At 45.0% G+C, this 25758-nt stretch overlaps 1 protein-coding gene across 1 annotated transcript in view; it reads left to right on the plus strand.

Moving 5' to 3' along the window:
- The window catches only part of NOL7 (nucleolar protein 7), a 110226-nt gene that overhangs the window by 20168 nt on the left and 64300 nt on the right, over window positions 1–25758 (plus strand). The window contains exon 3 of the mRNA XM_069218136.1: window positions 8440–8498. Within this exon, the coding sequence (XP_069074237.1) occupies window positions 8440–8498 (59 nt within the window). The remainder of the gene's footprint in view (window positions 1–8439; window positions 8499–25758) is intronic.

Raw genomic sequence — 25758 nt, forward strand, 5'->3', positions numbered from 1 at the left:
CCACCCCCCTTGGCAAAACATCAGGGCCTGATGGACTTTAAGTAGGCTTTCATCTATTATTCGTACCTGAACGACAAGACCACTTAGTACTTCTGTTTAACTCCTTCACATCAGATACAGGTCTTATGCCTTCTATGGCAGAGGTGGAAATAACCCTTATACCCAAACCAGGTAAAGACCAGACGCCTTGCGTATCTTACCAACACATTACCCTCTTGAATACAGACGCCAAGGTCTTTACTAAAGTATTGGATACCAGACTCGAGTGCTATCTCCAGAGCCTTACTAAACCTGATCAAGTGGGCTTTATCCGCAATAGGCAGGGGGGCAGACAATGATCGTCTCATAGCACACCTCGTTAAGAAATCACATTGACTAATATACCGGCATGCCTTCTCTTGCTGGATGCAGAGAAGGCCTTTGATATGGTAATCTGGTGTTTTCTCCAAGCAGTCTTACAGAGCATAGGAATGGGCCTGGGCATGATTACAAAAATGAGTACTTCCTATGTAGCCCCTGTGGTGACCATCCATGTTAATTGACGGCATACGCCTCTCCCTTACCCCCCAAATAGCCATTCGTAGGGGGGTGAGAATGGGTTGCCCTCTGTCACCCCTCCTATTTGCCTCGGTGGTTGAACTGCTAGCTATTATTATGCTTCAAGTGAACAAAATAGTGGGCATCCCCTTTGGGGGCAGGGAGCATATAATCAGCTTTTTTTGCAGATGACCTCCTTCTCACCCTTTCACAACCTGCTGTCTCCCTTCCAGTCTTTCGCATTAGAGAATGTGTTGGGCTTTAAAATTAATATGTCCAACTCGAGTGTGTTGAATCTCCCCATCCCTGCACAGGAGCTCCCTGCCCTACAAGATCTAGCATCATTCCGATGGTCCTCAGACAAGATCAGGTATCTGGGTCTCAGTATTACTTCCACACTCGCCTCCTGGATGTGGGCAAACTGTCCATCCCTCCGCACTCCATCCGGGTGAATCTTCGGAGATGGAAATCCCTACACATCTCATGGTTGGGACTGGTCAACGCCATTAAGATAGATCTTCTCCTGCAGGCCTTTTATCTCAGATTTTGTCTGCCCCAATCCCACAAGACAATATCACCTGTTTAAAACGGGACAACCAGGCTTTCATTTGGAATGAGAGAAAAAGCAGGATATCCAACGCTCTTATGATGCAACCCTGGGACAGGTGGGTCCTGGCTTGCCCCAACTTTCTTGAATACCACTGGGCTTCCCATTTACGCTATGTCTCTGTATGGGTAGTGAGAAAGCGAGAAGGATTGGTTCCACATGGATAGGGCAGTTGCCTGTAGACCGCTATGGGTCCTACTCTGGCTACCTAAACATGCCTGTCCATGCAGTGCATACATCACTGCTCCTACAAAGACCGTACTTGACATATGGGACAAGTTAGCTCTTAAGAAGGGACTTACTACCTTCCCCTCCCCTAATACTCCGATTGCACACACTCCCGACTTAACCCCAGCCCTAGCAACCCACTCCTTCCACAGCTGGAGTGGCGGGGACTGCAGGACTCTGCGGGACACCCAGCTCTAGCAACCCACTCCTTCCACAGCTGGAGTGACAGGGACTACAGGACTCTGCGGGACCTCTTTACTGGGATATCCATTTAAACATTTTAACACTGTAAAGAAGACCACTACATTCAGGAGACAGCTCGATTACAATATTGTCAGCTGCAGCACTGGGCACTACATTCCTCTGTATACCCGTTGTTAGACCATACACTTCCTTTGAGGCACTAGTGAGGGCATACAAAGGCTCCTGAGGGCTCATTTCCAACACCTATAGACCGTTTCAATATTCCACACAAACCCATCTCTACCAAAACATGTGGAACGCTGCTACCACGGAGGGCATATCACCTAAGCAATGTGAGACACTGGCGGGGTATACCGAAAACATATTGCAGCATCTCACTTCGGGAAACGGCATATAAACTTATGTTCAAATGGTACTATACCCCGGCCTGTCTCACTACCATCTACCCTGGTGCGTCCCCTCTATGTTGATGATTTAGTCTGGAAAAAGGTGATGTCTACCACATGTAGTGGTCTTGCGGCCCTACTACCACCTACCGGAAGGAGGTTTTGAGTCACATCAAGGCAGATGCAGGTGAGTAGCACCTTTACTCCAAGCGAAATCTCAGGGTTGTTGAGGCACTGGGCAGTCCTCCTAAGGTTTTGGTGAGGTTGTCCAGCTCATGGTAAAGTTAGTCCAGCTATTGTCGTAGCACAAGCAGCCTGGCTTTTGTGCCAATCTTTGGTGCAGGTCTTCAATTTTTGCTCTCTACAGGCGTCTCTTTCTTCTGTGGTTCCCAGTAGTCGAAGTCTTGATCTGTTTTCCTGGTGTCAGGGGGGTCCCCTAAATACTTCATTTAGAGGTGCAAGTGAAGTAAAGGGTAATAGCCAATGGGCTACTTACCCGTGGGGCACTACACCCGAAGATGACTACTTCCTGTGGGGAGTGGGCATCGCCTTTTCCCAGAATTCCTAGTTCCACCACACACAAGATGGTGGAATTCTCCTTTTCATGTTCACTTCAGGCTGCCCCCTACAGGGCTGTGTTCAGCCTGCAAGTGCAACACACTTCCTGACTATCTAATACCCGCTTGTCCTGGTGTTAAATGGGCCTCAGGGCAGGGGGTTGCCTCTCCCAAGTCGCAGGGAAGCTGGGGCTGCATATCAAAGGCGACAGAGACTTAGAAATATCTGGCCTACGTATGCAGATTTATTAGCCATTTTGTTGGTGAAGGTGATAACCTCCTGGCAGTGGGTCAAAAACTCATCTGTGGTGGCAGGCTGGTCGATAAGTCAGCCAGCACACTAGAAGAGTAGTAGATTTCAGGGGGCACCTACAAGGTGCCCTCAGGGTGCATGTCTTAATAAATTCAACTCTGGCATCAGTGTGGGTTTATTAAGACAAGGTGTTTGATACCGAACATCAAGGTGTTTGATCACTCATGATTGCCAGTGTCCAATACATGTTCATGGCTGCCGGGTCACTTGCAGTATTTAGTAATAGACTAGACATCATGCAGGCATGCCTTCACATGTATTATAATGCAGTCTGCCTTTGGGCAATTAAGGCCTGCCCTAGGAGTGGCTTACATATAATACATGCAGAGACTTTGGTATGGCACACAGTTAGCGTGCCATGTTATTTTTTCACTCGGGACATGCACCCTGACACAGTCTGTGATGGCAGGATGTGTGCAATTTGTGTGTGGGTCCCTTAGGGTGGCATACGATATGCTGCAACCCTCTTTAGTTCTACTGCCCTAGGTAGGGTCTTACAGGGGTGTTGAAGCCCTGTGCCAATTTTGAAACAATCGGGCATACTTTGTTTTAGGGAAAGAACACTGGTACTGAGGTTTGGATAGTGGGCCTCGATGCACTGTCAGAGTCGAAAACCAGAATCTAGAAGTTCTAAAGGGGGCAAAAAGTGGGGGGACATCTGCAAAGAAGTCCAGTTTCCTACAGGCACGGTACTGCAAACTTTTGGCATGTTGTGTTTGTTTCTTTTTTTTTTTTTTTTTTTCTTCAAAAACAAAATCCCAAAGCGAGAATTGTCTCACATGGTCCGGTAATAGCTTATGTGTTAATACAGTCCCTTACTGTCATGTTTTTCATGGCAATAAAGAAGAGTAACAATTGGCAATTCAACCACTGACTCTAAATCTGGCAGGCGGTTGATTTGCCTAACCTCCGATCCAAGGGGTATTATGGAGACTCAGAATGAGTAGTCTCTGTTGCAGACATACCAAAGGTCTGCCTATTTGTAAATCAGGCGGGTGCCCCTTCAATTTGGCAGGTATGGTATTCAGTTGTCGTTGCAACGTAGTACCTTCTCCACTAATCTCTAAATCACCCCTATACTGCCTACTGGTCTGTAATTATAATTGGAACACTGACCGGTAGAAAGTGAAAACATTCTAGTAAAAAAGTTAAATCACACTGGAATGCATAACTTTTTGCTTTTTTTCATGTCCTGTTTTTTTTTCACAAGTATCGGTGATCCTGATATGAGGTCCTAATGTGTGCGAATACCAGAGATACTTTGGAATGTCCACAGTTTGTTTGCTTTTTTTTTTTTTAAATAAAAGATTTGTATTTGTATTTTGTCTTTCAGTAGGCAAAATCAAATTGATAAGGAGCATCATGACATTTGGCTCTGACCTTATACTCTGAAACCCAATCACCAAACAAAATACATTAACTTATTGCAGACCTGCTCACAGTAACCCAAAACAAGGCCATCCTTCAAACTACCTGAGCCATCTCCTAGTATTGAATATCACTTCTTCTGCTGACATGCATTGGTCTACCGTCCACACCCCTGCATCAATCATCAGCCCTCTTTTTTTGGGGGGGGGATCCCACGCCCCTTTCCATGCAGCCATACTGTTTATTTTAGTTGCGTCTGAGTCCCCAGACCCCCTTGAGTCCCCATACCCCCCGCCCAAATGGGCAGTATCTATTAGCTCCACATCACTTCAAAGAGTTCCACACTCACCCAGAACCTCTGAATGTTTTGGCAGTCCTCTTCTTGTGTGTACAACACCCCCCTCTTCCAGGGTGCATATCAGTCATTTACAAGCCCCATTTTGCAAAAGCTCTCTGATTTATAATTTGTACTATGGAATATCTTGAGCTGTATCGATCTAAGCCTTACTTAGTCACCCCTCCAGGGATGCATTCGATCGTCTTCCCAGTCAATCTGTTTTAGGGCCATTGATCACCTTCCATTTTGCCCAACTATGTTCCAGACAATAAGGTGTATTGGTTATAAAAGTCTAATACACTTTTAAGATTGGACTTTCTCGCCCTTAAATGGTTTTGGACCTCGGGCCCTTCCCTTAATAATTCCTTATTACATGGCAGATTTGTGAATACTTGTAGGATTTTTTTTTTCTAGGTTAATTGAGACTCTTTTTGTAGTTGGTCAAAGGATTTTGACCCACTTCGATTCAAAAGGTCTCCTAGTTTTGAGGATGCTATACTACTGCTCAGCCTAGCAGACAAAGCCTTTGCTCTCTTGAGTGTCTTGAGTCCTCTTTGAATCTAGTCCTTGCTTTTTTTTAGATTTCACTCCGAAATAATCTCCTGGCCCTTAGTAACATCCAGGCCCAAATTCCGAAACCTGTGCTCAATAGCACTCCAAAGGCTGTCAGTCAGAGTTTCTACATTCCATTCCTGGACTGGAAACCAAATGATTTCATTCCAATTTATCTGAAAACTATATGCATCAATTCTATTTAGCAACTTGTTACTCTGCATGGCTTGCAATCAGAAGTTATATGCCTATAGAAAGGTGTGTTCTTTGATATTCAGTCTTGATCTTAAAATGACTTTACTAAGCAGTCTGATCACTATACATTACGTTGTTCATGCTATCATGAGAAAGGTTTGAGGGGGTAAAACTGCAGAAGCAATTTCTTCTTACCAAGAAAGAGGACTTAGAAAAACTTTAAAACAAAACAGCTACAAATGGCTTAGCAGAATAAAAAACAAGCAGACTATCAACATGAAAAGATTTAGTTGCAAAAAAAAATAAGAAAACCCTTAATGGTTGAATAGTGGTTGGTTTTACATATAATCCTGCAAACAAAGAAGTTAAGAATTTGATCAGTAAAAAAATTTGATACTTTATATTCTAGATCCACTTCAAAATGAATAAAGCAAATTTTTTACCTTCAGAAGAGAAACATCATCTACAGGGAGTGCAGAATTATTAGGCAAATGAGTATTTTGACCACATCATCCTCTTTATGCATGTTGTCTTACTCCAAGCTGTATAGGCTCGAAAGCCTACTACCAATTAAGCATATTAGGTGATGTGCATCTCTGTAATGAGAAGGGGTGTGGTCTAATGACATCAACACCCTATATCAGGTGTGCATAATTATTAGGCAACTTCCTTTCCTTTGGCAAAATGGGTCAAAAGAAGGACTTGACAGGCTCAGAAAAGTCAAAAATAGTGAGATATCTTGCAGAGGGATGCAGCACTCTTAAAATTGCAAAGCTTCTGAAGCGTGATCATCGAACAATCAAGCGTTTCATTCAAAATAGTCAACAGGGTCGCAAGAAGCGTGTGGAAAAACCAAGGCGCAAGATAACTGCCCATGAACTGAGAAAAGTCAAGCGTGCAGCTGCCACGATGCCACTTGCCACCAGTTTGGCCATATTTCAGAGCTGCAACATCACTGGAGTGCCCAAAAGCACAAGGTGTGCAATACTCAGAGACATGGCCAAGGTAAGAAAGGCTGAAAGACGACCACCACTGAACAAGACACACAAGCTGAAACGTCAAGACTGGGCCAAGAAATATCTCAAGACTGATTTTTCGAAGGTTTTATGGACTGATGAAATGAGAGTGAGTCTTGATGGGCCAGATGGATGGGCCCGTGGCTGGATTGGTAAAGGGCAGAGAGCTCCAGTCCGACTCAGACGCCAGCAAGGTGGAGGTGGAGTACTGGTTTGGGCTGGTATCATCAAAGATGAGCTTGTGGGGCCTTTTCGGGTTGAGGATGGAGTCAAGCTCAACTCCCAGTCCTACTGCCAGTTCCTGGAAGACACCTTCTTCAAGCAGTGGTACAGGAAGAAGTCTGCATCCTTCAAGAAAAACATGATTTTCATGCAGGACAATGCTCCATCACACGCGTCCAAGTACTCCACAGCGTGGCTGGCAAGAAAGGGTATAAAAGAAGGAAATCTAATGACATGGCCTCCTTGTTCACCTGATCTGAACCCCATTGAGAACCTATGGTCCATCATCAAATGTGAGATTTACAAGGAGGGAAAACAGTACACCTCTCTGAACAGTGTCTGGGAGGCTGTGGTTGCTGCTGCACGCAATGTTGATGGTGAACAGATCAAAACACTGACAGAATCCATGGATGGCAGGCTTTTGAGTGTCCTTGCAAAGAAAGGTGGCTATATTGGTCACTGATTTGTTTTTGTTTTGTTTTTGAATGTCAGAAATGTATATTTGTGAATGTTGAGATGTTATATTGGTTTCACTGGTAATGATAAATAATTGAAATGGGTATATATTTTTTTTTGTTAAGTTGCCTAATAATTATGCACAGTGATAGTCACCTGCACACACAGATATCCCCCTAACATAGCTAAAACTAAAAACAAACTAAAAACTACTTCCAAAAATATTCAGTTTTGATATTAATGAGTTTTTTGGGTTCATTGAGAACATGGTTGTTGTTCAATAATAAAATTAATCCTCAAAAATACAACTTGCCTAATAATTCTGCACTCCCTGTACATCGACATACTGTTAGAAAAAATGCTACTAACCATGGGTCGTTACCAGTTCTAATTAAAGGTTTAGGCTGCTTTTTAATACAAATATTTGTGTATACAAAAACGAGACCTATAAAAAGATGCAAAGTAGGAATTATTCTGATTAATTGAGAACAAAGTATTGACTAAACTATATTTGAAAGTAACTATGAAAAGCATTTTAATTTTTCACAGTTTGCTGCCACAGCATAAAACTGTAGTATTTACAAAGCCTAATATTTGTTTATTTGCATAGTAATGATATTGTATCTTGAAATTGTGCATTAGCTGAAACTTTGAAATCAAAGTCAATATTATGAAAATGGATGGCAAATTCAATGTATAAGGTACTGAAGTCCATTTATTATGCCCTCACAAAAGAAATGTTCTCGATATAAGGTATGTTAGTGCTTTTAAAGAATGGTAATTTACATTCTCTCCTTGCCATGCACCAACTACAAAAGACTAAAACTATGTCTACCAAACTCCCGTTTTTGTCATTGCTCCTGTAGACTTGACTTAAATGCTTCTGAAAACAGCATGAAAGCCAAGTTGAACAAGGAGTGTAAAACTGATTGGTTGAAGGAGCAATGCTAGGCAGTGAGAAACCACAACTGTCTCCTATATTTGAAGTTTGTCATTATATCATTTGTTCTTTAGCTCTTATATGTTTTTCCTTTCTTTAGCCGGTATTCTTGTAGGCCTTATTAGTGTCCACTTACAATTGGCAAAGTTTCTGCCTCTTTGTTTTTTTCGTGGTACTAGTTTATGCCACGCCCCGGCAGTTTGTCACTGATATCTTTTTTCAACCCCATTTTAGCCAAGGACCTCTATATCTGTCCTAAATTATCTTAAGCTGTAACATTTTTATTATGTACTGTTTTATAAAAATAGCTTTATACTTTCCATTTATGAAATCATATTCTGTACTCCAACTTTTACTAACATCTTTCATGTTTGAAAAACGGTGAATGAAAGCAAACAAGCAGGCAAAATATCGAATCCCACTGCTATTGATGCACAACTTTAAATTGTACTGCTGTGTACTAAACAATATACAATATTTTGAAATGAATGTGACATGTTAAGCATTTTGTCCTGTTACAGAAGAGAAAGTTGCTCCCTACTGCTGTTCTAGAAGAGGTTGCATCGCTGCCACAGAAGAGGTAATTTTGCCCTGGGATTAAGAAATAATTTCTTTACCCCTTTACATATATTTTTGACATTTGTTACAAACCTGCGTTTTAAGCTACTGTGTTGAGGTTTTTGTATGAGCCACTTAGAAGAGTAGAAGGTATTTTTTTTTTTTTTGTCCGGTGTGTCTGAAAGCAATTTAAAGGCCATATCATGGTCCTGTGAGATGATACAGTGTGGATGTTCACTAAATGTATGAAACGGCGAAGTGGAAGTCTCTCGTATGTTACTCTAAATTTATAAAACGCTCAAACTAAACTCTGCACAAAAAATCCAAATAAGAGGAAACATAGCTTGTTATCTCACAGTAATTCTGCTGGTTGTCCCTGAAAGCGTCACAGATATCTAGCTTAAAGGTAGTAGTTACTTGTCAGGTCTAAACGGACGCTTGGGAAGGAACACTAAGTAGTAATTTTTCATTTGAGAAAGTTATGAGTTGTGAGAACTCCTTTCAGAGGGCCAGGGCGCAAGCATGAGATACTGGGCCCGCCTGTGGTAGTTGAGGCCTTTCAGTCCTTATGTTCCAGGGCCCGGCCTTTTATCGTCTGAGCAATTGGGCCAAGTACCCCTTCTGTATTTGATTCTCGGTGGTAGCTCGGGTCGAGCAGTCCAGGGCTTCTTGGGGTGGAGGTAGGTGTAGGGCAAACACTCACATGCTCACAACTCAGTATACATTCAGCAAGCTCAATAATTGCCTACCACACCAAATACTTACTTTCATAAAAAAAAAAAAATGTTTTATTTATGCACACAAAGCGAAAACATCGTATACACTAAATAACAAACTGTCCTTAAGGTCTGTGTTCTAGCATGGTTTCCGCGGGCATCAGTGTCTCACTCTTCTAACTACACACTGGTTATTTCCCATTTACTTGAGACAACATCCAGGCTAGGCCCTGCTAGACAATATGAGTCTTAGGAGTCCTACAATGACTAGTTGAAGTCAGTGTCCCAGCACCCTCTGCTTGCAGTCAGAACAGTTACCCCACCCATGGAATCTGCATCTGTTAAGTTCGACCTTACCTGCTTCCATTGGAGACAAGACTGATAGCCCGGGAGGGTTCAGTTGAGGAGCAGCAGCTTCTTTGCGTCCGGCGTGAATTCTTAACCTCTACGGTGTTCCTACATTGTTGGGTAAGTACCCTTGGTTTCGGTGGCAGACTCTGGATGCTCCTGATGTTCTGATGACAGTGTAGCAGCTCTGAGTTCACAGTTTCCTCTTGATGGGTCACGGGCCACTCCTTAACCGACCTGCTCGGGACATACGTGGGTTGCTTCCCATGCTCTTAAGGTGATGCTCCTCTGCGGGTCACAATACTGTCCAGGGCAATAGCCTTTTCATTATCACAGTGCTGCACCAAAGCGATGGCCCTCAAGATTCACCACAGCCCCCAACTGAGTTCACAGTTTGCACTTTATTCATAGTGATATCCTACTCCCTCACCTGCAACTCCCTCCTGGCATACTTGGGTTACCTTCCATTCTCAGGGGGACATCTCTCTCCAGGTCACAATACTGTCCAGGTCAGCGGACCTCTTGTTACTACAGCTTTGCACCAGGGCGATGCCCTTCAAGATTCAGTTTGGCCCCCACTTGGCATACGAGGGTCATGAACATGCACATAAGGTGGCGGCCAGCTTCGGGTTACCAAGCTGCACAGGGCGATGACCCTCTTAAGCACAACACTGCACCAGGGTGAAAGTCCATAAGATTCACCATGTACCCACCTGGCATATTGGGGGGGTAACAAATGGCACATCCCTCTTTAGGTCACAACTCTGTTATTGCCACTGTGGATGCCATTAGCCTTCATCAATATCCCACCCTGGCATACAGAGGTTGTGAACAGTGCACTGAGGCAGACCACCAGATTGGGTCAGAGGTCTTGACGTGGACCTAAATCTTACACACTCCTCTTGCTCCTGGGTGAGTGGTGGTGATTCTCCTGGGTGATGATGCTGAGCTTCTCATGCTGATGTACAGCTTCAGTTTGACAATTTGGGAATCTCGAGCTCCGTGGTTTATAATCCATTTCCAGACACAATTGTGATTTAGTGTCTGTGTTCTGGGGTTATACACTTTCAAGTGTCCATTCCTCAGTTGTGGTGTTCCTCCAGAGGGCACTCTTTCACAGCAGTAGCGTCACCATATCTGATCGCTCCAAACACAGACAATGGGAGTGACTTGAGGATTACACCTGGGTTTTAGACTCAGTAATATGGGCATCAAATGTTAACTAAAGGCTGCCAGCCCTACTCTTTCACATTTCTTTATCAGCCACTCTTCTTCCGTAGGTGTGCCCAGGCCCCTTTGACCAGTGACCTACTGTAGGAAGTTGGATCTGTATATACTATTTCAAAGTAAGAAATAGTGTGCACAGAGTCCAAGGGTTCCCCTTAGAGGTAAGATAGTGGCAAAAAGAGATAATTCTAATGCTCTATTTTGTGGTAGTGTGGTCGAGCAGTAGGCTTATCAGAGGGTAGTGTTAAGCATTTGATGTACACACACAGGCAATAAATGAGGAACACACACTCAAAGACTTACTCCAGGCCAATAGGTTTTTATATAGAAAAATATATTTTCTTAGTTTATTTTAAGAACCACAGGTTCAAGATTTACAAATAATACTTCAAATGAAAGGTATTTCACTCGGGTATTCTAGGAACTTTGAATAATCACAATAGCATGTACAGTTTTGACACAAATGGCAATAAGCTATTTTAAAAGTGGACACTGCAAAAATCAACAGTTCCTGGCGGAGGTAAGTAATTGTTAAGTTCACAGGTAAGTAAAACACTACAGGGTTCAAAGTTGGGTCCAAGGTAGCCCACCGTTTGCGGTTCAAGGCAACCCCAAAGTTACCACACCAGCAGCTCAGGGCCGGTCAGGTGCCAAGGTCAAAGAGGTGCCCAAAACACATAGGCTTCAATGGAAGCAGGGGTGCCCCGGTTCCAGTCTGCCAGCAGGTAAGTATCCCGGAGGGCAGACCAGGGGGGTTTTGTAGGGCACCGGGGGGGGGACACAAGCAGGCACAGAAAGTACACCGTCAGCGGCACAGGGGCCGCCGGGTGCAGAGTGTCAGGTTTTGTATTGAAAGCAATGGGGAGACCCGGGGTCTCTTCAACGATGCAGACAGGCACGGGGGGGTCCTTGGGGTAGCCACCACCTGGGCTAGGCAGAGGGTCACCTGGGGGTCGCTCCTGCACTGGAGTTTGGTTCCTTCAGGTCCTGGGGGCTGCGGGTGCAGTGTTGGTTCCAGGCGTCGGGTCCCTTGTTACAGGCATTCGCGGTCAGGGGGAGCCTCTGGATTTCCTCTGCAGGCGTCGCTGTGGGGGCTCAAGGGGGTCGCCTTTGGGTACTCACGGGCTCGCAGTCGCCGGGGAGTCCTCCCTGAGGGATTTGTTTTCCGCAGGTCGAGCCGGGGGCGTCGGGTGCAGAGTGGAAACTCTCACGCTTCCGGAGGGAAATGCGAAGTCTTTAAAGTTGCTTCTTTGTTGCAGAAAGTTGCAGATTGTTGAACAGGGCCGCTGTTCTCAGGAGTTTCTTGGTCCTTGGTTGCAGGGCAGTCCTATGAGGCTTCAGAGGTCGCTGGTCCCTGTTGGATGCGTCACTGTTGCAGTTTTCGTCGAAGTTGGGAGGCAGGCTGGTAGGGCTGGGGCCAAAGCAGTTGTTGTCTCTATCTTCACTGCAGGGCTTCAGGTCAGCAGCCCTTCTTTTTAAGGTTGCAGGAACCTAGGAAACTAGAATCTAGTTTCCTAGGTTCTGGGGGCCCCTAAATACTGAATTTAGGGGTGTGTTTAGGTCTGGGAGGGCAGTAGACAATGGCTACTGTCCTTGAGGGTGGCTACACCCTCTTTGTGCCTCCTCCCTGTGGGGAGGGGGGCACATCCCTAATCCTATTGGGGGAATCCTCCATCCACAAGATGGAGGATTTCTAAAAGTAAGAGTCACCTCAGCACAGGACACCTTAGGCGCTGTCCTGACTGGTGGGTGACTCTTCCTTGTTTTCCTAATTATCTCCTCCAGCCTTGCTGCCAAAAGTGGGGGCAGTGGCCGGAGGGGCAGGCATCTCCACTAGCTGGGATGCCCTGTGGCACTGTAACAAAGGGGGTGAGCCTTTGAGGCTCACCGCCAGGTGTTACAGTTCCTGCAGGGGGAGGTGAGAAGCACCTCCACCCAGTACAGGCTTTGTTCCTGGCCACAGAGTGACAAAGGCACTCTCCCCATGTGGCCAGCAACATGTCTGGTGTGTGGCAGGCTGGCAAAAACTAGTCATTCCACACTGGAAGTCGGGTATGTTTTCAGGGGGCATCTCTAAGATGCCCTCTGGGTGTATTTTACAATACATTGCACATTGGCATCAGTGTGCATTTATTGTGCTGAGAAGTTCCCAGTTTTCAGTGTAGCCATTATGGTGCTGTGGAGTTCGTGTTTGAGACTCCCAGACCATATACTTTTATGGCTACCCTGCACTTACGATGTCTAAGGTTTGGCTTAGACACTGTAGGGGGCATGGTGCTCATGCACTTATGCCCTCACCTGTGGTATAGTGCACCCTGCCTTAGGGCTGTAAGGCCTGCTAGAGGGGTGACTTACCTATGACACAGGCAGTGTGAGGTTGGCATGGCACTCTGAGGGGAGTGCCATGTTGACTTAGTCATTTTCTCCCCACCAGAACACACAAGCTGTGAAGCAGTGTGCATGTGCTGAGTGAGGTCCCTAGGGTGGCATAAGACATGATGCAGCCCTTAGAGACCTTCCCTGGCATCAGGGCCCTTGGTACCAGGGGTACCAATTACAAAGGACTTACCTGAGTGCCAGGGTTGGGCCAGTTGTGGAGACAAAGGTACAATTTATGGAAAGACCACTGGTGCTGGGGCCTGGTTAGCAGGGTCCCAGCACTCTTTCAAGTCATAACTTAGCATCAGCAAAGGCAAAAAGTCAGGGGGTAACCATGCCAAGGAGGCATTTCCTTACACCTACCATTGAATCATAGATCCCTTTTGAAGTGCTTGAAGAGCCTGGCTTTTTCTTCTTCCAATGTGTGTCCTAACTAGCTCTCAGTAATGCAACAATCCACATCTGTCCGGGGGAATCCTCTATCTCCACATGTTCCTCCACTAAGCCCAAGGTCTCCCACAAAAAGGAAATCATAGACTTACACGTATTGTGCCCTTCACAAGCACACATACATCCCTGCATTTGCCCACAAATGCACACATGCTGGCTCCCCATGTACTGTACCCTTAACAGGCACACATGCATCCCAGAAAGCACACACACCACACGTTGACTCTTTTTCTGTACCATTTAGTAGTGGGTTGCATAGTCTGCCTAAGGCATCTGTACAGTCATTCCTTGAAATTCTCACCTGCTTGGGCCAGAATGGGGAAACATTATGGCCCACATTTTGACTTTAAAAAGACCGCTGAAGCCGCTGCATGCAGCCAGCAGACCGCCATTGCTATATTAGGAGTCATTGGAGGACTCCTAATTTATGGGCGGAAGTCTGATTCCAAAGAGGCGGTTGTATTGCCAGCACCACCACGGCAGCAAGACTCCACCCACTGTTTTACGAGCCGTAATACAGCTTGTCGGAGTCTTGCTGGCAATGCAAGACCACCAGGACCCATCCCCTCCTGGGTGATCTCGACGGAGAAGGTAAGTGAGTGGCGTGGGTTGGGAGTATTGGGTGCATGCGTGTTGTGTGTGTGTGTGCGCGAATGGGGTTGTATGAGGGCATGTCTGCGAGGGAGTGAATGGGGATGTGTGTCTGCATGTATGCGAGTAAGTGGGGGTGTCTGTGTGAATGTATGTGAGTGAGTGGGGTGTCTTTGTGAATGTTTACGTATGCCGAGGGGTGTGTATGTGAATGCATGCATGTGTAAAGGGTTGGGGGGGTGGTTTGTATGGGTGTGAAAGCGTGCGGAGGTTGAGTGCATGTGTGTGGACGTCTGGGAGTGCATGTGCCGACGACAGGAATGGGGATTGCTGTTGCCGGGTGCATTTCTGCCAGGTTTTCGTGCCGAGGTGAACCCCACGGAAAGCATGGCAGTTTGCAGCCTTGTAATCCGGCCGGCACACTGAGGCCTGTTGCTGGGTTGGAGGTGCTCACCTCCAGCCGCAGCGGTGCGACCGCTCCGGCGGGCCAGGTGGCGTTCTGGGGTTTGGCATCTGCCAAATCCCACAACTTGTGGTGCGGCGGTCTTTACGGACGGGTCCGCGGCGGTAAGACTGCCACAGCAAGGCTGGCGGACTTAAAACCGCCAGCCTCGTAATGAGGGCCTATTTGTCCACAGATGACATGTAAAAAAAAAAAATCCATTACTGCTGTATAGTGATACACAGTGTGGCAGACAATTTTGGGACTACACTTTGACAAATGAGTAAAATATTGAACAGCAGATGGAATAAGAGATATACTTATAGATCTAAGGTCTTGAGGGTTTGCAGTCTTAAACTTTGTGAGTGCAAACTGTCGACCTCTTCGATTTCACAGGGATTCCCGTACTGACTTGAAAATATTGAGAAAATACTCAGAACAGTATGTTTGAAGTCGCCTCAGACCCTTGATCCATTGAGATGACTCGACTCCCTTCCAACTGATCAAATATTATTTTAAGCTCGCACTAAGCTTAATTTTAATTATTTATCTTCATTTACCTCCAGTAGGAAAATATGGTGTCTCATGCCACCATTCTTTACTACAATAAAGGGTACCGATACAAAAAAGGAACACAAGCTTTCCAGAGCTACAAGGTGACAGTCAAGTTAAGCACTTTGCTTTGATCATGTCAAGAAGGCGCCCCTGTGCGGTTAATATGTCATGTGGATTGATGTTATCACTTAAGATAGATAGACGCACATGCATTGTTCATCCCAATTCTAGGTTTGAAACCTGCTTTCACCCTGAAGACAGATACTCTGAACAGATTTATTTAGACTTATAGCTCACTGGATACAGCTTTTGTTGTATGCTTTTTTTTTTTTTTTTTTTAGTTGACACATATGCTTGCTAAACTGTTTTTGTGTACTGTGCTTTAAATTGTGTGCAAAGGCGTTTACATCTCATACATATCTAATAGGAGCCTGTGCAATTGAAGCAAGGTATGACTAAACGTCCAGCCATTTGAATAAATTTACAGACTATTGGTACTTACTCTTTGTCTTTGATTTGTAAAGGCTAAACATGTTCACTTTCCTCGTATCAGTTAATTATTCATTGTCCTGTGAAGATCTCAGAACAATATGAGGTGTGACAGATGGATTAATTTTTGAAGGGCACTTTCTCACAGAAGATGGGTTTTCTGCATTTCCTTAGCAATTTTAGCTTTTCCTGTTCTCCAGTCTTGTCATCTGAATGAGAATTGCCTGAGCCAGAAGGCAGGACCAGAAAAAGCTTATCTAAAATTAACACTCTAACTTTAAAGTATTTTGCAGCCCTCCATGCATGGGTGTACATCTATGCACATTTGGCTCCACCCTGCCGCTATACCCAGCTCTTGTTTTTTAATGACCATCAGGCAAGAAGTAGGTATTGACCATTCCATTGCTTTCCCATTTTTGGTATGGATTTTTATACTGTAACCGTCAACGAGACCCATTTCTAAAAACTTACATGGTGAGCATAGAGTGCAACTTTGATCAGCCTCTTTAAGCCATTTGCTTAAGTCTTTATCAGTCCTGTTTTGACTCAGCCCGATGGAGTATTAATTTCTCACCTAATTCTACTGGCTTTTTTGGGTGTATCTTTCTGCATCTTCCTGAGTGCTTGCATTGAACGGCATGAAGGATTTCTTTACAAATGTAGCGGTATGTCTGCTCCTGCTGGCTCCTCCATTGTGTCTTGCTCTTGCATTAGCACATTACACACGGACCTATTTGCTTTGTCAGTGCTTATTTTGGGAGATGCCACTTAATCTTTTCCTATCTTGACCTTCCTCGAAAGGACATATTTTTGGTACTTGTTAGAGGGTTGCACCAACCCCTTTCTGGTTTTCTGTAGCATCCGTTCCGTGGATGGAACTTAAGAATTCCAGTGCCAGATCCATCTCATAAATATGTACGGGTCATCACTTAAAGCCAAATCTAATAGGGAAATGACCTCCCTTGAAACTTCTGAGCTTTCTGAAGATGATCAGGCTCCAGAAGCCAAATCTCCACAAAAGGGGTAAGAGCTCATTGGCCAGATCCCTCATTTCAGAGGGTGAGCTTGAGACTGCATGGGGTTCAGGTACCAAAAAGTTGTTTTTTGTAATGCTTGAATCTAAGGCTTTCCACCAATAATCCTGATAGGGCACTGCCTTACTCTTCATTTACTGAAAGTTAATTTTAGAAGTCTTGTTACAAAGGCTATTTTATCTATTTTGATATTAAATTCTGTACCAGAGCTTGCTTCAGGAGGTTCTTCTACTGCTGGTGAAAATTATGGAAGCTTTAAGGCGAAGAATAAGAGGATTCTTCCAATTTAGACAATAGTTTGTTATTCTTTTAACATGATCCTTGTCCGTCTTATTCCAATTTCGTTCATGGCTCAGTTCTGAAGACCCTCAAAATTGGGACTTGTTCCAGTTAACATTTTATTAATAGCACTAATTCCTTTGCCTCCTTTCGTTGGGAGAGGTATTTCAACTTCTCCTATGTCTTTTTATTTGAACAGGAAAAGGTATAGTCAGACTATATTCTGCAAAGATGTATGAAAGGGTCCTGCTCTCCATATGTTCATACTCATTTTTCAGTTTGTCATTCTACACAGAAGGCAGATTTCTAGTGCTGAGTCTTTCTGCCCTTCTTGCTTCGTCAAGAGTTTACTGGATCCTAATCCAGTTCCAAGGGAAGGGAAGCCAGTTTGCCTATAGCCACCAAAAACTAAAGTAGATACATGTTCTGCTGAGTTAAATGTGGAACCAGAAGGTTCGAATCATACTAGGTATTTTTATGTGTGCTGTTTAGAGGTGGCAGAGATACTGAATTTGCTTTTCACTTCGAAGTCTTAATTAGGACTCTTCCCAAGATTGGCACCATTGACTCTGGTACAGCCTTCAGTTGCAGTGAACTCCTCTTTGATGGATCAATTCATTAACAATGGGACTCTGCCTCATTCAGAGTCATCAAGATCAAAGTTTATTGATACCAACTCTAAAATGAGCAATGGCAATACTTTTGTGTTCATGGATAACCTGTCCGTTCTTTCAGTTGGCCATTAGCTACTTCTTTAGTGAATGGGATAGGTCCTACTCTTCTTCTACAATCCTCATTTTGCTCCATTTACTGTATTGTTCCTAATTAGACTGGGACATTGAGCCAATTTCAGATATTTATGGGTCGAACCAATTACTCTTCTTCAGTCTTTCCACAAGGCTAATCTTGGGGCATGCATTTATGGTTTGATTGACATTTGCAGACCTCAAAAAGTGTACTTTCAAATTCCAAACTAAGAAAGCATCATTAGTTCTTGAGGTTTATTATTGGACACCAGCGTTTTTAATGACTATCCCTGCCCTTTTTAATGATACCTTCCCTTTGGTGTGAACTTGTGATTACGGCCGGAATCTTGACACACAGCCTACCGGATGGATGCACAGCCGAACCAAAATGACGCAGCCCAACTTCCTGAGTGAAGAATCAATGCAGTGCCTGCCATGTGGCAGAAAACTTGACGCATCACCTGCCGGATTGGCCCAAAGCCTGTGACTTCATCCTGCTCGCCCAGGATTTCCATGCATCGTCCCTGGGCGTTAAAAAGATCACTGCCAGATGAAGAGACACAGGAACATGCTCAATTAAAAATGAAACTTCTAGAGGGGAGGATACAAAAGAAATTGATATCACAAATCTACGGTACAATCATGAGGCACACACAACCATCCCTGGGAGAGATAGAAAAGAGATTGTAAAGACCTAGAAGAGGAGGACTGGGCAGAGGCTCTGATGTTTCCAGCGGAAGTGGCTATTCCAGCATCCCTCAAATTAATACAAATTAAAATACTATACAGAGTATAGTATGCAAGATCCCTGCTCTTTAAGATAGGGAGGGCAACAGACAACCAGTGTCTGTGGGGCTGCGGTAGAGAGGGAACATTTTATCAGACGCTCTTGACCTGCTCCCGGGCTGTTAGGTTTTGGGAGAAAGTGAGGGGAAACCTGGAGCAGGCGACCGAGACTAGCTTGGAAATGATGCCGGTGGCAATGATATTGGGAATATGGGGTCACACTGAACACACAAGATATCAAAAAATACTGATTAACGTTGGATGCATGATTGCAAAAAGGGGCATAGCTAGGAGATGGGGTTCGGGGATAGTACCTATAAATATAGAGTGGAGATAGGGTATGGATAGATGCCGCATGTTGGAGAGAGAAATATACAGAGACAGAGGAAATGAAAAAAAATACGAAAAGATATGGGGGAAATGGGAAATGGAGTAGTTAAACGGCTGTACGGGGACCTCCAGAGCCATCAGAATGAGGAACAATAGACGAGACAAGCCAGGAAAATTCAAATGCGTCGTAAGGGGGACCAGAAGACGAGAAAGGATGGGTCAGAGAATCACACATTCTACACATACATAATACAGTTCAGGGAAGGGGAATGCTTGCCGTAAAATACCGACAGGGGGGAAGAAAGGGTTCAGGGATTGTAGTTGCAGTGAGATTGTTATGGTTGATATGCCACATCAGAGATACTTAACTGTTACCACAATTGCTGTCTAATACATGTGAACAACAAAAACAGAAAAAAACAATGAAAATGTTAAAAAAAAAAAAAAAAAAAAAAAAATCCCTGCTTTGCAGTGAGGAACCAAGCCATTGTGCTAGAAATCAACGTAAAGCCCCTTGCAGCCTGTAAAGAAACGACGCATCGTCTGTGCCGTGCCGGAAAATCCGACACTCACCTTATTTTTCCGAGCATCTCCTACTATGCGGTCTCCCTGCATGTTATTTTTTACGCAAACCAGGTACATTGTGAAACCAAGAGGCAACTGTTGATTTCTAAGATTTAAGACTCTTTTTAAACTTCCAAAAGTGATATATCAACTTGTGCATATTGAATCTTTATCGTCTTGACCTTAATTTAACCAGATAAATATCTTATATATTTCTAAACCTGTGTGGTGTAGTTTTGATGGTTTTTTTCACTGTTACTGTATGATTTATTGCACAAATACTTTTCACATTGCCTTCTAAGTTAAGCCTGACTGCTCAGTGCCAAGCTACCAGAGGGTGGGCACAGGATAATTTAGATTGTGTGTGACTTACCCTGAGTAAGATTGTGGTCCCTATTTGGACAAAGGTATATACCTCTGCTAATTAGAGAACCCATTTCTAACACCTGTCACTTGAGATTCCGTGCCTCTTGACAGATCATGCACCCAACCCTCAAGCTGCAGCAACAATGTAACTTCTCTATCTTTCTATAGCTTTCCAACCTTGAATAAATGCATTTGTGACTTTCCGCTTCAGAGGGTGGGACTGGTCAACGGCTACCCAGTAGCAGAACTTGGACAAGCCATAGGAGTGTATCCTGGCATATAGAATAGAAGTTAAAGGCATAAAAAGCTGACACTAGCTGCTCATCCACCATAGATGTATTGAAATTGCCCAGTTCTACAACAACGCAAAGCAAAACTGCCCATCTGCTCAAATGTGCTGGGCGTACCAAATAGCTGCTATAACATGAATTATTTGGGCCAAAAACAGGAGAGCATCAGAGCACAGAGAGAGTAAGGAAACTCCTTTGGGTAGAAACATTAGTGGGAATGGGTGAGGAGGGTTACAGGAGATTAGCTGCCAAAAAAACCAAAAACTGTAAAGCTGGCTTTGACTGTTGGGGGTATCCTCTGACATCAAAGGAAAGATATTGATGAGAGATTCTGCATGGGTGGGAGAGCGAGTCAAGAAGGATAACAGGAGTAGTGGTGTGTGTGATAAGGATGGCTCAAAACAGTAATTAGAAAAACCTGCTGGAGAGGAGAGAACAAAGAAAATGATACTGATCAGAGGTTTTCCTCATGCAAACATTAAAGGTGCACAAAAGGAGATCAAACACACAAAATGTGATGGGAGGAATGCTTGCTTATGCAATTCAGCCTTTCGTTTGTGGGAACAATCCAGCCTGAACCATTGCCAGTGGTTAGACTAACTCCAGCTATGCCTCCCATCAACTTTTGTGTGTTTGTTGCACAAAAAAGATAACCAGAAAGCAGAGAGTAAAAGGAAAAGGAAAACCCCAAAATGGACAAGATCCTAGCAAGGATGAAGTGCTGGAGGCTGGGGCTACTTGGAGCCTGAAGATCCCTTAGAGCAGAAGTCAACAAGCCCTGGTTGCTGAAAGAATCACTGTGCACAGGGGTACTGTCCTGCAAGGAGAGGTAAGGGCTCTCCGTCCCTCAAGTTGGACAGCAGGTAGAGGAAACCACTCAGACCCACCACCTGTGTGGGAAATTATTTCTGGAGCCAGACGGCAGAAGATCCCAGCAGCCGGTCGTCGTTGCCTTAGGAGCTTGAGGATGCAGGGGAGTGACTCCTTCACTCCAAGGGAGAGTCCTTCTTGCTTCGTTGATGCAGCTGAAGTTTTGCTGACCCCCAGAGGATGCACAGCCGTGGAAATGTTGCAATTGCTGCAGGCAGCCGGAGAAACAATGTTGCACGGCGAGGTAGTCTGTGGAGTTCCAGGCTTATTTGGTTCCTGAAGAGTCCAACACCGGTTCCGGAGGCCAGGAGAGGAAGAGGTCATTACAGAGGAGTCCTGGTAGAGCCTTGCACGCCGAATCTGGAGACCTACCCATGAGGGAGTCCCTAAATAGTCCTAACGGGGTTTGGTCAGTCTGCAGGGTGAACACCTATGTAAGGAGGCCACTGACATTGTTCACCTGTCCTGACCAGCCAGATGCAGCCAGGGGCCTCCGCACATCTTGTTTACAAGATGGCAGAATCAAGTGGCCACTTGGGGGGGGAGCTCTGGGCACCACCCCTGGGTTGGTGATGGACAAGGGAGTGGTCAATTTCCCTTTCCTTTGTTAGTTCGCACCAAAGCAGGGACCGGGCTACCCGGACTGGTGCAAATCAGATTATGCAAGGAGGGCACCAAATGTGCCCTTCAAAGCATGCTGGTGGCGTGAGGAGGCCACCCCTCCCCAGCCTTGCAACACCTATTTCCAAGGGAGAGGGTGTTGCCTCCCTCTTCCACAGGAAATCCTTTGTTCTGCCGTCCCCTGCTTGAGCTGGTCAAGCAGCAGGAGGGCAGAAAACTTGTCTGAGGGGCTGCAGCAAACCCAGAAAGACTGGTAGGAGCAATACTGGTGGGGCTCCTCTCAGGAGCCGCTAGAGTGCATAGACTCATGCCAGCAATACTGGCATTAGTATGATTCCGACATGTTTGACACCAAACGTGCCTAGGTTAGGAGTTACCATTATGTAGCTGGAACACAACTAGTGACCTGTGGCCTGCACATGGGTAAAATGGCTTCCCAGCACTTACGAAGTCCAGTGCATTGGAACTGGAGTTCGTAGGGGCCCTTCTGCTCATGCAGGGGTGCCATCCCACACAGGAATTTGCACACTGCCCTCTGGGCTAGGAAGGCCTACCACAGGGGTGACTTGCAGTGACCAGCAGTGAAAGGGTGCTTGCACCTTTTCACACAGGCTGCAATGGCAAGCCTGCAGACACAGTTTGCACGGGCTCCCACAATACATGCTGCAGCCCATATGGGACCCGTGGTGTATCAATGCCCTGGGTACCTAATTACCATGTACTAGGGACTTACATGGGTACACCAGTATGCCAATTGTGCAACCAAATTTAGAAGAGAAAGCACAATCATTGGGGTCCTGGTTAGGAGGATCCCAGTGAAAACAGTCTACACACACTGATAAACAGGCAAAAAGAGGGGATAACCATACCAATAAAGAGTGACTTTCCTACACCCCACTCCAGTGTACCCCTCTCTACTCCACTACAACACTGTTCTACCCCACTTCACTCCAATGTACCCCACTCCAATGTACCCCTCTCTACTCCACTACAATCTAGTTTGAAAGCCTCCAGGAGTCATGCCAGGGGTTGGTGTCTTTGCCAGACATCGATTCTAAAGATCAATTTAACCATGGAATTGATATTTTTAACAAACCTGCTGCGATAAAAGAAAAAATAAACCACGATCCTTTGTTTACAGAATGCCCGTCAAACTTGCTTTCCTAGTAGCACGCATGACGTGCCTTTCCATGCCATCCCTGCTTCAAGTACATAGGTCAGCTGGTTCTTACTTTCTGTCCTGCTTGTCCCCAGCATGGGCATGGGATACAATATTGCAGCAGAGCCACAGTTTAGGTTACTTGGCAGAGGGCACAGCAGAGAGACAGCTTTCCCCACTCCTCCTTTCCCTGCAGCATGCCTCTTTTTTGTGCTAACTGTCTCTCACTAAATTGAGGAATAAATGGTGTTGATTGTAGGGTACGGTGACATGTGCAATGTTAACCTTTGCAAAAGATTCATAGCCCCGTTCATACCTCTGTCCAGCATCCTGTGGCACTAGTGGTACCATGTGTTTCTGTGATATATTGAAAAACTCTGTAGAGGTGGATCGGTGATACTAATGCATTTAAGTTTATTTTGTTGCACGTTTAATTTTTTAATCATTTTTACCAGAGCAAATCAGATTGGATGAAAGGACGCTTTAATGTTCTGGGTGAACCCTGTGTTTTTTCAGGACCCAAAAGCGTAACAGCTAGAAGAGGCTGTTCTTTATGCCACAATTTTGGCTCGAACTTCAGAAGCTAGAATGACAACGTGCAAAATCTAGGGGTGGGGATGTGCAATTCGGAATATTGAGAGTATTGCACTTAAATCAGTAGCAAATCCTGCCCTCGCTTTCACATTGGCCCTTGCACACAAACCATCACTGCTATTTGACTAATAGCTGCACCCACACCTGCAATCTTACCTACACTGACAGGTGCTTCAGTCTTACCTACACTGACAGGTGCTTCAATCTTACCTACACTAACAGGTGCTTCACTTATACACATACACACAGACCTCTGCTGAAACTTGTTCCAGCAGCTTTGCTCACATCACAGCTTCAGTTACCACTAAAATCACTTACATCTACACTCACACCGGCACTTGCGCCAGTATCATCCCTTGCACCTGTACTCACACCGGTACTTGCACCACTAACTTCACATGGATCAGTCATAATATTACACCAGTAAACTCACACACACCTGAAATCACACCTACTTTGGCACCTGCAATCACACCTGGAAAGATGCTCACAAGTGCGCTGGCTCTTGTTGTCATACCTTCACTAGCACCTGCACCATTGACATCCCTCGTGCTTACACCTGCACTCACAACACCACAGGCATTTCCATTTGTAACTTCATTCATATCTGTACTCACACCTGTGCATAAGTCCTGATGTCAACCCCTATAACAACCCAACCCAACCGTGCGCTGTGCACAGCATTTGGGCGTGTGCAGCGGGGGTTGACTAATGGGGTTGGCCTGTGGCCAACCCCTATAAAAACCCAACCTGCATGGCCCCAGGCCGATCTCGTCCCCAGGAACCCCATCCCCCAAGGTCTAGCCTAAATATTTAATTTTTGGGAGGACTGGGGTGCACGGGGGACACCCTCCTCCCCAACCTTAATTACAGCAATACCCCAGGGAGGTGGTGGTCTGGAGTGGGAACCCACAACTCTTTACCCCTTCCCCTCCTCCTGTTTAACCCCCCCCCCCTCCTGCGCATTCAGTTGCATGTTTGCCCAGGGGAAGTGGTGGTCCCGGGGCTGTAAAAGCCTAGGATGGGGCCCGTGCACCCCCTTGCTTATTTATCACATGCCCCCGGACCTTGACCCACATGGAGGCTTTAGAAAAAAACAAGCACGGGAGCCAGAGCTTGTGTTTTTTTTTTTGTTTTGTTTTTTTGTTCTTTTTTTAATTTGTTTTCCTGGCAGGGGTCTTTCTGGGACCCCGACACCAGCGCTAAGGAGTCAGGATCTACCCGAGTCCCAAGATGGCTGCCAACACTTCCTTGTTGAAGTGTTAGCAGCCAATCAGATCTGTGCAATTCCCTGCACGAGTTCATCATTATTCACAAAGTCGTTGGGGAGGATCCGCGTCCCTAGATATACAACTTTATTTTCCCTTTAATATCTCCAAAACTACTGGACAGATTTACACTAAATAAGCAAAAACATAATGTGCTTACAAAAAGCTAACTTTCTGCCAAAGTCGGTGTAATTCCGTCCAGTGGTTTGGGCTGTAGTCAGGTCTAAAGGTCCTATGGGAATTAACATGGGTAACATACTTTTCTGACACCACCACCCCCCTTTTTCTTTGCCCCCGCTTGACAGGTCTTCTCGAAACTTTCTGTGCACAACAAGAATCACCTGCCCACTTTTTTTTTTAAATCTTTCATGAAGATTTGTCAAGCGGTGCCAAAGATGTAGGCAAGTCAAAAAACACTTTTTCTATTGAAACATGGTCCTAACTGTAACTCCTTAGTGGCGACTGCCACTAGGTAATCTAGATAGATAGATAGATTTCCACTTAATGCCAAAGATTACAGGGACGTTATAGATAGGCTCATATTTTACCCGTACAAAACCATAGAAACTCACATGTTATAGTTAGTTATTTCAAGTAACTATAACTCGAGCCCTAAGGTAACTATAACTTGTGCCCTCACCATGCACTGCTAATTACCCCACAAATTAAAGCACTCATGACATCTTTAAAAACATCATTGATAATGTCACTGAAACATGTGCAGTAAATTTATTGATCAGATAACTGTGCATGGTGGGGACGCAAGTTATAGTTACTTTAGGGCATGAGTTATAGTTATTTGAAATAACTCGTAACAGGTGAATTTCTGTGGTTTTGTACGTGTAAAATGCAAGCCTCACTAGAATGTCTCTGTAATCTTTGTGTTTTTTTAAGTGAATGTTTGCTTCGGCCATGCATAGTGAGGGTTGGCCACACGGCCAAGCGCTGTGGCCAACCCCTAAAACCACCCAACCTTCAGCTGTGTGCTGCTGGGGTTTGCCACAAGGCCTGGCCTCTATGGCCCAGCCAAACAGCCAACCCTCCTGCATGCAAGTATGTGTGGCATCCATATTTGCAACATTTCCAAGCCGTTCTTCAGCTTTGACACGAGTACCAGAACTAACACTGTCAAGGGTAATAGATCAGACTTTCATGGGCTGAAATCTCTCAGGTACACC

This window comes from Pleurodeles waltl, chromosome 2_1 (genome assembly GCF_031143425.1).
Source record: "Pleurodeles waltl isolate 20211129_DDA chromosome 2_1, aPleWal1.hap1.20221129, whole genome shotgun sequence".
NCBI classification, from domain to species: domain Eukaryota; kingdom Metazoa; phylum Chordata; class Amphibia; order Caudata; family Salamandridae; genus Pleurodeles; species Pleurodeles waltl.